The sequence below is a fragment of the Trichomycterus rosablanca genome, chromosome 3 (assembly GCF_030014385.1).
Source record: "Trichomycterus rosablanca isolate fTriRos1 chromosome 3, fTriRos1.hap1, whole genome shotgun sequence".
Taxonomy (NCBI): domain Eukaryota; kingdom Metazoa; phylum Chordata; class Actinopteri; order Siluriformes; family Trichomycteridae; genus Trichomycterus; species Trichomycterus rosablanca.
This window is the reverse complement of record NC_085990.1, coordinates 17,297,763-17,312,606: the sequence shown is the minus strand read 5'-3', so window position 1 is coordinate 17,312,606 and position 14,844 is coordinate 17,297,763. Positions and strand designations below refer to the sequence as shown.

Below are 14,844 nucleotides of genomic sequence, written 5' to 3'. Positions count from 1 at the left end.
CATGTAAAATGACAGCGGGGTCAGCGGATGCGCAGAGGTCGCCAACTTTCTGCAGATTTAATCGCTACAGACCTCCAAACTTCATGTGGCCTTCAGATTAGCTGAAGAACAGTGCGTAGAGAGCTTCATGGAATGGGTTTCCATGGCCGAGCAGCTGCATCCAAGCCTTACATCACCAAGCGCAATGCAAAGCGTCGGATGCAGTGGTGTAAAGCACGCCGCCACTGGACTCTAGAGCAGTGGAGATGTGTTCTCTGGAGTGACGAATCACGCTTTTCCGTCTGACAATCCGATGGACGAGTCTGACTGCATAACCCGATAGAACACCTTTGGGATGAATTAGAGCGGAGACTGTAAGCCAGGCCTTCTCGTCCAACATCAATGTCTGACCTCACAAATGCGCTTCTGGAAGAATGGTCAAAAATTCCCATTAACACACCCCTAAACCTTGTGTAAAGCCTTCCCAGAAGAGTTGAAGCTGTTATAGCTGCAAAGGGTGGGCTGACAACATATTAAACCCTATGAATTAAGAATAGGACGTCACTCAAGTTCATATGCGTGTGAAGGCAGACGAGCGAATACATTTGGCAATATAGTGTACTTACTTTGAGAAACAATAAATGAAGATCCTTATAGTCCTACATTCAGCATATGTGTAGCTGATGGAAACACAAATATGAGTAGGTAAGCACTATGTATAGTGTAAACCCCTCCATCTCCAGCCTTATGTAATTACTATTAACGTGCAATACCAGTGAGTGTATCTAGAATGTTTTTATAGTATGCTAAAATGCCTTTAGGGAAAAAGCAGTGTGTGTGTATGGTGTATTGGTGTGTGTTACATGCAGTAGATAATCACATTAGAACATCACTGACGTGTGACAAGTGGTTAAATGAGTGTAATAGCAGTGATAGAAGCCAAACATTCAGTTCAATTTAATAAAAAATAAAAAAACACATATCTAAAACAAGCTTTCTAATATGTTTGGACAAAAAGCATTTCGACATTTGGTTTAAAAAAAGAAAATAAATACTAGTAAAGCAGAAGAAGGTATTAAATGATAAATACAATAATGAATGCCCTTTGGAAACCGCTGCCACATTAGAAATGTAAATCTAATGAGTCAATCTAAATGGTAAAATTCTGGGACTAATGCTGTGTTCATGACTAAAAAGGAAACCCTAATTTAAAACCAAAACAGACTTTTTTTGTAGCTGTTCATTTTCTGTTCCTAATGCATGCCAATAAATGAATTAGCAATTCCTAATTGCTCCTCACTTTCAAATAAAATTCACCAATTTAAACTGCCTCTTGGGGTAAATGCCTTCTTTCTTGTAGCATCTACACCGATCTACACACTTTGTCCATGTTATCATCACCACTTACCATATAGAAGCACTTTGTAGTTCTACAATGACTGACTGTAGTCCATCTGTTTCTCTGCATGCTTTGTTAGCCCCCTTTCATGCTGTTCTTCAATGATCAGGACCCCCAGAGGACCACTACAGAGTAGGTATTATTTGGGTGGTGGATCATTCTCAGCACTGCAGTGACACTGACATGGTGGTGGTGTGTTAGTGTGTGTTGTGCTGGTAGGAGTGGATCAGACACAGCAGTGCTGCTGGAGTTTTTAAACACCTCACTGTCACTGCTGGACTGAGAATAGTCCACCAACCAAACATATCAAACCAACGGCGCCCTGTGACCACTGATGAAGGTTTAGAAGATGACCAACTCAAACAGCAGCAAACGACGAGCGATCGTCTCTGACTTTACATCTACAAGGTGGACCAACTAGGTAGGAGTGTCTAATAGAGTGGACAGTCGGTGGACACGATATTTAAAAACTCCAGCAGTGCTGCTGTGTCTGATCCACTCATACCAGCACAACACACACTAACACACCACCACCATGTCAGTGTCACTGCAGTGCGGAGAATGATCCACCACCCAAATAATACCTGCTCTGTAGTGTCTGACCATTAAAGAACAGGGTGAAAGCAGGCTAAGAAAGTATGTAGAGAAACAGATGGACTACAGTCAGCAATACCAGACTGCTATTAAACTACTCTACAGTTTTGTATGTTTTGTTGAATAGGTGTATGGACCTGGAAGCCAAAAGTCTGAAAATCCTAAGTTCCCAGCAGTCGTGAACACAGCGTACAGGAATTATAGCTCATATAATTACCAGCTTTAAGTCAAATTATCCCATTAAAGAGACAACTGTGCTCTGTATTTTCACAGCCTTTTACATGACTGTGACTGAATTCCTCATACAAGACCAGGCTGCACTGAGATGTGTACAGACAGGTGACGGATGTAGCAAAAACATCAACATCATTTAGGAATGTGTTGTGCCAACATAAGCCACCAGATCTGCTTTAATGTCAAATTCCTCTATGTGATAAATTCTAGAATTGTCTGGAGCTGTACTAAAGGCATAAAAACACTATTTTTCAATTCGTTTTTAATCGGTGCTTTGATGTGTGTGGTAGAGGGCAGGAAGACATCGGTCTAACATCTCTGTATCTATTTACACCGATCAACCATAACATTAACACTCACTGTCCATTTTATCAGCTCCACTTACCATATAGAAGCACTTTGTAGTGACTGTAGTCCATCTGTTTCTCTGCATGCTTTGTTAGCCCCCTTTCATGCTGTCCTTCAATGGTCAGGACCCCCACAGGACCACTACAGAGTAGGTATTATTTGGGTGGTGGATCATTCTCAGCACTGCAGTGACACTGACACGGTGGTGGTCTGTTAATGAGTGTTGTGCTGGTATGAGTGGATCAGACACAGTAATGCTGATGGAGTTTTTAAAACCTCACTGTCATTGCTGGACTGAAAATAGTCCACCAACCAAAAATATATCCAGCCAACAGCACCCTGTGGGCAGCGTCCTGTGACCACTGATGAAGGTCTAGAAGATGACCAACTCAAACAGCAGCAATAGCTGAGTGACTGTCTCTGATTTTACATCTACAAGGTGGACCAACTAGGTAGGAGTGTCTATTAGAGTGGACAGTGAGTGGACACGGTATTTAAAAACACCAGCACAACACACACTAACACACCACCACCATGTCAGTGTCACTGCAGTGCTGAGAATGATCCACCACCTAAATAATACCTGCTCTGTAGTGGTCCTGTTGGGGTTCTGGCCATTGAAGAACAGGGTGAAAGCAGGCTAAAAAAGTATGTAGAGAAACAGACTGACTACAGTCAGTAATTTTAGAACTACAAAGTGCTTCTATATGGTAAGTGGAGCTGATGAAATGGACAGTGAGTGTAGAAACAAGGAGGTGGTTTTAATGTTATGGCTGATCGGTGTATATTTGTATTTATTTAGAAAGAGCAGTGGACTCTTAGGGGACAAGTGATTCAATCCGTGTTAGCAGGGGTCTAGCGTTTATAGCTAAACCATTCTCTTGGGGCACTGGCCAACATTTGTTTTAAGGTCAACTGTGACTGCTTAAAGACTAAGACTACTACAAAGCTAGGTAGGATGTTAGATCAATCCGAAAGCATTTTCACTTCTGACAACTTTTTAGCCCTCCTCTAGTGTAAAGTATAGCACAATTACTGTACGTATAAAGCTCTTTTAATCAAGGCTTTAGATTTGTTGCACTGTTTGTTTACTTGTTTTACCATGTATTTATAGGTGGTAGGTCTTTTTCACTTTATTTGTTACCTGTCTGTAAATCCACAGATAAAACTAGAACAGCTATGCTGGTTCATCCCAGAATAAACAATCAGCGATTTAGTTAACCGTTTGAGCATTCGGTTGTATTTTGTATTTGAACAATCCTCCACATATTACCTTCCAAGCAAGCATTTGGTTTTCTCAAACTTTCAAATGTGTGCAGTGCTGAAAACAGAGAAATCATGTAGTACAACAATATGTCTATATATATACACAACACAGGGAAGGATGAGACATTATTTTCAGTAGCATGCAGGTTCACAGTCATGGCATCTCTACCAGTCATGGCTATGATTATGCCACTTTGAGCACAGTGTTTAGAAACAATCAGAGGAATCGGTTAAATTGGGTTAGATAGATGGCACAATTTCAAATCAAAAGTTTACATACACTTGTGAGAGTCATGAATGCCATGGTAGTCTCGGGATTACTTTTTATACTTTGATTTATTATTTTTAAACAATGCAGTCATGTCCAATTAGAGCCTATCTTTCTCATTGCTGTCACCACTCACACTCCAGATATAGGAGTGTCAATGTGGTCATGTACCCACTTGAATCGCTTCTTTTCACCAGCCAAGGGACGGAGTCTCACATGCAAAGAACTGTATAGGCGCCTTGACCAGCTGCAGCAGATACAGATACACAGGTAATCATGTGTCTGTACAGGCACCTGTCCAGTCAATAGCACAGCTAGGATATAAACTCGGGAGCTCGAGTATGGTTAGAGCAAGGGTCCCCAACCTTTTTTTTGCAGCACCGGTTTCATATAAGATATAATTTCACGTACCAGCAGGGACGGGAGGATTTTAAATAGAATAACTATAGAATGGAATATCAGTGTTAATCCTAAGCTTTTTTCGAAGCAACGAGATGCTGCTCCCACCTAGTGGTGATTCGAGACAGTAACACCCGAACTCTAATTATTTATTCTTTCTGTGCGGCCCGGTGGTTGGGGACCACTGGGCTAGAGTGTTTGACCTCTGCACTGAAATTGATGGTTTCTGCAAATGTTTGTATGACTAGAACCCACAAGTTTGAGTCTTTTATACGTTTATTCCTTTGCCTTTAAAAAATAGGGCATGTTTGTTGAAGGCCATTACACTTTTAAAAAGTATAAACTGTCATCTTATGCTAGAACTCCAAAGAACTACAAAAAAGGACTGCAATGCAATAGAAACTGCTGAAATCTGGTTGAAACTACCCACAGTCAAGCAAGCTTTACATTATCAAAGGCCTCAAGGTGTACACCTTAAATTCAGTTGAATTTTTTTGCTAGTTATATTAACAATGCATTACAAAATACAGAAGCAGTGGCATTCTACTTACACAACAGGCTGTAAACGTGATGTAAAGCTTGCTCGACTGTATACAGTCCCTCCTTCGTTCTAATTTGTAGATGGTCTGAATTTTGATGGTTTATAGATTTTATCTGTCCATTCAAGGGAAATTCCCACTCTCACAATTTGTTAAACAGTACACTTTAAAGGGTGCATTCAAACTAGCTGTATTTATAAGGGCAGCAGATACAGTCAGGTTGCTGGATGTATATATTTACATTTATAGGATTCAGTAAATGCATTTATTCAGGGCAACTGCAGGCATTTGAGTGCTTAAGACCCAACAAGTGTATGCCAACTTTTGACTTCAGCTGTAAATGGTTTCATTCATGCCATTAAGCAAGAATCCAACAGTACAGTGATTTAGTAATTGACAATGCATTGGATTCTGGCATTTGGTACAGTGTCTGGTACTGGATTAAATTGCCGATACTGACTTCTTTACACAGTTATAATCAGTGGTCTGACTAAAATAATGTCTGAACATTTACCCTATGCCCATAAAAAAGAAAAAAAAAAACACTTTCCATTATACAGTCCCTATTGTTCAAACCCATCGTCACTAATCCCACCCCTTGTATGAAAAACCCCAATTCCAAAAACCAACCTTCCAACAATCCCGCCCTTAACAAAATTTACAGCTTAAAAAATGTCTTCTCTTCTCCTTTACGTTGGTGCCTTTCTCAAAAAGAAAAAGAAAAAAAAACACCTCAGTCACGCTTCAATTTCTTCTAGCAGATTCTTCTTCCTTACTTTCACTAATGGAAGAACAAAGAAAACAAAGACAAGTCATAAGTTATGTCACCACGACAACCCCGAAGCAGTTTGCCTCTTTTATGCCAGGAGGCTAAACTTTCACCTTACCTTCTCTACATGGCGTTTATTGAGCAGTCCTGACTCCTCATAGGACTTTTCGTCAGATTTCATCTCCACCACAATGTCGTCGTTGCCCTTCGGAGATGTACTGCATACAAAAAAAAGGACTAAATACAAAAACTTGATTGAAAATCCACCTATATTATAAGTAACCATATAACAGTATTGACATCATTTAGGATTTCACTCAATGGATATAAAGATTCAATTCATTTCCGGAAGACTAGAGGCTTAGTCGCAAACGGGGTGGCAACATGGTCACATGTCCACAGACTTTTGTAACCACACACATTATATTATTAAAAGTATACTATCAAAAGTATGTGTGGCGGACCAATAGCTTGTTGAACATCCCATTCCGTTCTCATTTCATCCCACTTATATGCAAACAGGTCATTAACATTAAAACCACCTCCTTGTTTCTACACTCACTGTCCATTTTATCAGCTCCACTTACCATATAGAAGCACTTTGTAGTTCTACAATTACTGACTGTAGTCCATCTATTTCTCTACATATCTTTTTAGCCTGCTTTCACCCTGTTCTTCAATGGTCAGGACCCCCACATGATCACCACAGGGTAGGTATTATTTAGGTGGTGGATCATTCTCAGCACTGCAGTGACACTAACATGGTGGTGGTGTGTTAGTGTGTGTTGTGCTGGTATGAGTTTTTAAATACCGTGTCCACTCACTGTCCACTCTATTAGACACTCCTACCTAGTTGGTCCACCTTGTAGATGTAAAGTCAGAGACGATCGCTCATCTATTGCTGCTGTTTGAGTTGGTCATCTTCTAGACCTTCATCAGTGGTCACATAACGCTGCCCATGGGGCGCTATTGGCTGGATAATTTTGGCTGGTGGACTATTATCAGTCCAGCAGTGACAATGAGGTGTTTAAAAACTCAATCAGCATTGCTGTGTCTGATCCACTCATGCCAGCACAACACACACTAACACACCACCACCATGTCAGTGTCACTGCAGTGCTGAGAATGATCCACCACCTAAATAATACCTACTCTGTGGTGGTCCTGACCATCAAAGAACAGCATGAAAGGGGGCTAAAAAGCATGCAGAGCTACAGAACTACAAAGTGCTCCTATACGACTCCTATAACTGTTACAAATACAAAGCAATTAATGGGCAAAACATACCTAAACATATTCTAAAATCCTAGTTACAGACACAACCAAGCCAAGCAAATAAGGTTTATTTCAGTGTCAGATTTGGAAAAGGCAACAACCAAACAAGCACAAGAGGTTAAATCCAAACATTCCTTTACACACTTCCCCTCAGTGTGTCTTGCAACGCAAATCCCATCTTATTTTCCCATGAACATCTAATTTTAGAAGTAGGGGATTGTTTTTATATTAAAATCTGTTTATAGTGCTGAGAGAATGGCTCAGTAAAACTATGTGGCCTTTCTAAAATAGCTTTTAGTAAGTCCTGAGGAGAGGAGATTAATATTTCAATCATTCAGTCACAGACAAAAAGTTTTTTCATTTTCCTTATGTAAGTGGCTTTTCATTGTAAAACCTAAACGTGTACACACTTTGTTCACAAAATCCTAATTTGGTCTATTATTAATACACTATATGGACCGAAATAAAAGGCCACCAAAGTAAACCAATTTTTGACCTTAACCCCTTTGAACTTGAACACCCCTGTGATGAATTGGAATATCAATCAGGCATTCAAATTATGACTAAATAATTGAATTCCAATTAAACAATATCACTCCCAGAAGAGTGGAGTCTGCTATAGCCAGACAGTGGGGTCCAACTTTATTGAAACGCTTACAGTTTATGGAATTCAACAAGCTAATGGTCAAGTGTCCACATACATACTTTAGGCCGTGTAGTGTGTTATGAAGGTCCAGAGTACTCACACTTCTTTCTTGCCTTTCTTGCCACAGGACATCTTGCCCGTCTTGCTAAGAAAATAGAGAGCAGCTACAAGCAACACCAGCAGTAGCACGCACACCACCACGGCTATTACCACAGTACTGGAGCCACCCTGCTGAGATTCAGCTGTAAACAAAGAGAGAAAGAAGACAGGAAAATATGAGGCAAGTGAGAGAGAGTTATGCAAATAGGGGCACATAAAATTGAATTGACACTTACAAAATAAAATAGTAAGAAAAAGAGAATGTTTGATAATGATAAATAACAAAAATGTGAAGAACATTACATTTAAGGAGAGTGTAAAAGAGTTCAGAGAGGTTGGGTGTGGTAGAAAGGGTGGGAAGGAAATTAAGAACAAGGAAGCATTGCTTCTTTGATATAACAATGGCAAGGCAGACAACAAGTCTCATGTGAGTTAGGGCTGCTTTATGTTTTATGCATCATGTGTCGTGTAAACTCACATGTAAGGGCTGCACGTTCTCCTAATCAGAAAGCTATTTATACTCACCCACCAGCCATAACATTAAAACCACCTCTCTGTTTCTAAACACATTGTCCATTTTATCAGCTCTACTTACCATATAGAAGCACTTTGTAGTTCTACAATTACTGACTGTAGTCCATCTGTTTCTCTGCATGCTTGTTAGCCCCCTTTCATGCTGTTCTTCAATGATCAGGACTCTCCCAGGACCACTACAGAGTAAGTATTATTTGGGTGGTGGGTCATTATCAGCACTGCAGTGACACTGACATGGTGGTGGTGTGTTAGTGTGTGTTGTGCTGGTATGAGTGGATAAGACACTGTCACTGCTGGACTAAGAATAGTCCACCAACCAAAAATATATCTAGCCAACAGCTCCCTGTGGGCAGCGTCCTGTGACCACTGATGAAGGTCTAGAAGATGACCAACTCAAACAGCAGCAGTAGATAAGCGAACGTCTCTGACTTTAGATCTACAAGGTGGACCAACTAGGTAGGAGTGTCTAATAGAGTGGACAGTGAATGGACACGGTATTTAAAAACTGATCCACTCATACCAGCACAACACAAACTAACACACCACCACCATGTCAGTGTCACTGCAGTGCTGAGAATGATCCACCACCTGAATAATGCCTGCTCTGTGGTGGTCCTGTGGGAGTCCTGACCATTAAAGAGAAGGGTGAAAGCAGGTAAAAAGGTTTGTAGAGACACAGATGGACTACAGTCAGTAATTGTAGAACTACAAAGTGCTTCTATATGGTAAGTGAAGCTGATAAAATGAACATAGTGTAGAAACATGGAGGTGGTTTTAATGTTATGGCTGCTCAGTGTACTTTCAGTCTGTATATCCTTTCTACATTTACACACATAATACCTTTTCATTTTGTACAATTTTTCAATATGAACAAGTACGAGTTAATAAACCAAAAATATATGTTTAAAACAAATTATTAGATTCGGATGCATATTTGTCACTTCATAAAATTATACATGTAACCCTACGTTCAGACCAGCAGCGAAACAATGCGACCGCTGTCATTTGTTTTCAATTAGAGCTGATGATTTCTGGCAGCAGGAGGCAGAGTGAACATTAGCGATGCAAAAGTCAGAGACACTTCATAACTTTATGCAAATTAGGAAAGAGGCGATGTGGCGATAGAGGCGATGTGGCGATAGGAATTGAAAATCAAGCAGAGCGATACACACATTATCTCCATTATCGGTTCCTAGATAATGGTTTTAGGAGCGCTATTTTCTTGTCATGTTCACTGCACAGTAGGGATGTAACGATACACTCTACCCACGATGCGATGCGATTCACGATACTGGGTTCACGATACGATTTTTTACCGATTTTTAAAAAACTGAAATTGATGACAAATTATGACAGTTTCCTTTTATTATTTCTCTTAAAAAAGAAAAGAAAATACTGTATTTGTGTTTATCTTTTATTTATCTAAATAATGAATGCCCTTTTATTTCTGAGGTAGGTACAAACTATGCAAAACAATTTTGAATTAAGCCCAATTTGGCTGATAAACCCCGAATTTGGCAACCAGGCGTACAGCGCCAGTAAACAGCAAAAGACACTGGTGCTATACACCTTGCCTTGTTGATGTCAAAGTGAATATCGATTCATTTTACATGTGAAATCAATTTGAATCGTGGAATTTTTGAATCGGTTATTAACTGTATTGTGGTGAATCGTTACATCCCTCCGGCACAGTGATGCACTATGCAAGAATAAACTTTATAGGTAAGTGATTTCCCTCCAGGATTTTTATTTTTAGCTAAAATCTTATTTGTGGTAAAAACTGGGTGAGAAGAAATCAGATTTTTTGATAAAAAATTTTTTTTATACACTCTGTAGATAGCTAGCCAGTAGGGATGTAACGATGCACCACAAGACATCGATTCACATGTGTACCGATTCAAATCGGATCATGTGTATAATGAATTGATATTCACTTTAAACAGCAGAAGGCACTGGCGCTACAGGGTTGCCAGGTTCGGAATTTTCCAGCCAAATTTATCTATGTGAGGATACTTTCTTTATTTGTATTATTCTTTTATTTATTGAATGTGGGATTTGTTTTAAAATTTAATTTCAGTTTTTTTTACACAAGAAGGGAAATGTGCATCATTGTTTTGCATAGTTTTGTACATATGTCAGAAATAAAAGGGCATTCATTATTTAGATAAATAAAATATATTTATAATAAAAATAAATAAAAGCACAAATACAGTATTTTATTTATTTTTTTAAGAGAAACTTAAGAAATCGGGAAAAAAATAATATCGTGAACCCAGTATCATGTATCAAATCGTGTGTAGAGTGTATCGTTACATCCCTAATAGCCAGTATGCTATACTGCCATGATATTAGATTTTTTTTGCTTGGCATCGGCACCCAAGCACCCACAGGTAATGATGACACTTCTGGTGAGAACACAGGGCAATGTGGGGTTTGAACGTAAGATAAAGGTTACATTAAAAACTATTTTTAGGTCAATGAAAAATAACATTGTTGTGTAAATTGCACCTTGTTTTATGTTGCTACTAGCCAGGAAGACTTTACACAACAAAAAGCAATCAAGGTAAAGGCGCTTCATAAAGTTTCGTAGGGGTCAATTTGTCTTCCGCTGCTGAGGGATCCCTAATTGCAGTGAGGTGGGTATATTGCTGCTCACGACCCATGCACAGCCCTTTGCGAAACCCTTTTTCACCTATGCACTCTGCACAGGCACCTCTCTATCTGCCAATCAGGGTCCTTTACACAGCCCAGCCACATAGTCCGGTTATCCCTCCCTAGCAGAACCGTGCCTGCTGCAGACACTGCCAATTATGCCCGCTAGATGGTGGTTTGAACAATTCTTTTTTTATTACTTTTTTATTTTCTTTATGCATTTTCTCCCCTTTTTCTCCCTTTTTAGCGTGTCCAATTGCCCGATTGCATCATGCTTCCTCTCCACCAATGCCGATCCCTGCTCTGTTTGAGGAGAACGAAGCTAACCCACGCCCCCTCCGACACGTGGGCAGCATGCCGTATGCATCTTTTCACCTACACTTTGATGAGTGCAGTGCAGCTCAGCACTGTGTATGGAGAGACACACCCTGAGAGCACTCTTTTCTCATCTCTGTGCAGGCGCCATCAATCCGCCAGCAGAGGTCGTAATTGCACCTGTCATGAGAGAGGAAGACCCCATCCGGCTTAGTCCCGCCCATATCTGAACAACAGGCCAATTGTTGTTGATGTTGTTCATGTGGCCGCTCAGCCTCAGTCGGCAGGCAGAGCTGAGATTCGATACGATGTATTCGAGATCCAGCTCAGGTTCCAGCGTGTGTTTTTACCGCTGCGCCACCTGAGCGGCCGTTTGAACAATTCTTAAATAAAAAATGTAAAGTGCATGGGACCATGAACTGATTCTCAGACAAGTGCACCATATTTTATGACACTAAGGATAGACTTATAACTTGCAAAGAGTTGCAGGATGACCTGAAAACAGCAGTGACAACAGTTACTGAACAATAAGAAATGAACGTATTGTTATATAGTCAAAAGTTGGTCTGTGCAATTAGTCAAGAAAATAAATACCTATTTTAATTTTGTTAATTGCCCTTATTAATTCATTTGCAATTAAGGGCATGTTTGCCAAAATTTTGTACTTCTTTGTGACACAAAAGTATAAACCAGCCTTAACAAATAACACCCATTATTAATGTATGCTGTTTCTCTCAAACACACACACACACATACACACACACCAGTTTACAAACCTGTTGCAAATGCAGGACTTCCTTTATGCAGCAATTTAAGAAGAGAAAGAGTTGAGTCCCAAATAGTGAACCATTTAAACACAGATACAGAAGCCTGAAACACTGAGTATGTTTACATGTACAAAATAATCTGATAATCATTTTACCCCAAGTACTTAGGTTAATCAAATGGGTACCACGCCAGCGAGGCTGGGTACCACACAAGATTTGCATGTGCTGCCCTTTTGTCAGTGGACCCCCCCCCCTTCCTTCTTGAAAAACCTGGCTACTCTAAAACTTTAGGTGAAAATGATTCATTCAGTCATACATTTTACCACCACTTTATCCTACACAGGGTTGTGGTGGGTACAGTTCACTGGGCGTAACGTAGGAAACACCCTGGACAGGTCGCCAGTCCATCACATTAGATAAGAATGAGTGAAAAAGTAAATGTGATGGACTGTGATAGACTGGTGGCTTGTGCAAAGTGTATTATTACCTTGTGCCCAATGTTTCAGGTCTGGCATCAGACCCACCATGACCATGGATTGCTTTAAATGGCTTTAAGCCACCAAGTTAACCTCTATCTGCCTCAGACCATCTGAACTGTTTCTTTAGTAATGAAGAATAGACAATAATGGCATTAGTATAATTATTTTTTAGACATACCATATAGACTCAAGACAGCCATTGATTGAAGTGGTGCTTATGTATGTTCAAGTTTTTAAAGTATAGCATAGTAACATAGTAGCATTTTTATACAACAGCTTTTCTGTTGGCAACTTGCTTTCTCTGAATACTTGATGTCTGGCTTGATCCAGTCTGGTTTTCTGCTGGAGTATGTGGCCTTTTATCTTTTTTTGGGAATTCATCCAGTGTCAGGAGCGAGCTGCCCTAAAGACAGTGGTGACAGCCCTTTTCTGGAAACCCCACATTTGGACCCACGCTGTGCCAGTTGGTGGGGTGGACTGCCTTTTGTGCTTTGCCTTCCCTGGCTTGTACTGTGTGTCAATGTAGACATGCGTCCTTTTCCAGGCAGATTCTAAACATCTCCTGTTGATCTCTTAATGACCTCTTTCACTTATAAAAATGTCAGGGGATGCCAACAATTGTGGCACACAAATTTTAAGGACATACAAGTGAGGAGTTGTAGTTGTTGCAGTTGCAGTTTTGCAAGTGGAATTTTTGCCCATTCTTTATTGATATGATATGAGGTGCTCAACAGTCCATGGTTGCCATCATCTGATTTATCTCTTCATGATGTGCCATACATTTTCAATACATTCTCTGTGCCACTTTGTTCTAGTGCATGCAGAATGATATCATGACACCATATGTTGACTTTTGCATCTGATACAGTGTATCACAGAAGTGAGTACACCCCTCACATTTCTGCAGATATTTAAGTATATCTTTTCATGGGACAACACTGACAAAATGACACTTTGACACAATGAAAAGTAGTCTGTGTGCAGCTTATATAACAGTGTAAATTTATTCTTCCCTCAAAATAACTCAATATACAGCCATTAATGTCTAAACCACCGGCAACAAAAGTGAGTACACCCCTAAGAGACTACACCCCTAAATGTCCGAATTGAGCACTGCTTGTCATTTTCCCTCCAAAATGTCATGTGATTTGTTAGTGTTACTAGGTCTCAGGTGTGCATAGGGAGCAGGTGTGTTCAATTTAGTAGTTCAGCTCTCACACTCTCTCATACTGGTCACTGAAAGTTCCAACATGGCACCTCATGGCAAAGAACTCTCTGAGGATCTTAAAAGACGAATTGTTGCGCTACATGAAGATGGCCAAGGCTACAAGAAGATTGCCAACACCCTGAAACTGAGCTGCAGCACAGTGGCCAAGATCATCCAGCGTTTTAAAAGAGCAGGGTCCACTCAGAACAGACCTCGCGTTGGTCGTCCAAAGAAGCTGAGTGCACGTGCTCAGCGTCACATCCAACTGCTGTCTTTGAAAGATAGGCGCAGGAGTGCTGTCAGCATTGCTGCAGAGATTGAAAAGGTGGGGGGTCAGCCTGTCAGTGCTCAGACCATACGCCGCACACTACATCAAATTGGTCTGCATGGCTGTCACCCCAGAAGGAAGCCTCTTCTGAAGTCTCTACACAAGAAAGCCCTCAAACAGTTTGCTGAAGACATGTCAACAAAGGACATGGATTACTGGAACCATGTCCTATGGTCTGATGAGACCAAGATTAATTTGTTTGGTTCAGATGGTCTCAAGCATGTGTGGCGGCAATCAGGTGAGGAGTACAAAGATAAGTGTGTCATGCCTACAGTCAAGCATGGTGGTGGGAATGCCATGGTCTGGGGCTGCATGAGTGCAGCAGGTGTTGGGGAGTTACATTTCATTGAGGGACACATGAACTCCAATATGTACTGTGAAATACTGAAGCAGAGCATGATCCCCTCCCTCCGGAAACTGGGTCGCAGGGCAGTGTTCCAGCATGATAATGACCCCAAACACACCTCTAAGACGACCACTGCTTTATTGAAGAGGCTGAGGGTAAAGGTGATGGACTGGCCAAGCATGTCTCCAGACCTAAACCCAATAGAACATCTTTGGGGCATCCTCAAGCGGAAGGTGGAGGAGCGCAAAGTCTCGAATATCCGCCAGCTCCGTGATGTCATCATGGAGGAGTGGAAAAGCATTCCAGTGGCAACCTGTGAAGCTCTGGTAAACTCCATGCCCAGGAGAGTTAAGGCAGTTCTGGGAAATAATGGTGGCCACACAAAATATTGACACTTCAGG

At 40.7% G+C, this 14,844-nt stretch overlaps 1 protein-coding gene across 1 annotated transcript in view; it reads right to left on the bottom strand.

The window, feature by feature from the left end:
* Nucleotides 1-3,766: 3,766 nt before the first annotated feature.
* bcam (basal cell adhesion molecule (Lutheran blood group)) overlaps nt 3,767-14,844 on the bottom strand; it is a 101,851-nt gene continuing 90,773 nt past the window's right edge. Inside the window, exons 14-16 of the mRNA XM_062990991.1 lie at nt 7,817-7,958; nt 5,914-6,013; nt 3,767-5,807 (exon numbers count right to left, since the gene is read on the bottom strand). Of these exons, the coding sequence (XP_062847061.1) occupies nt 5,805-5,807; nt 5,914-6,013; nt 7,817-7,958 (245 nt within the window). The 3' untranslated portion in view covers nt 3,767-5,804. The remainder of the gene's footprint in view (nt 5,808-5,913; nt 6,014-7,816; nt 7,959-14,844) is intronic.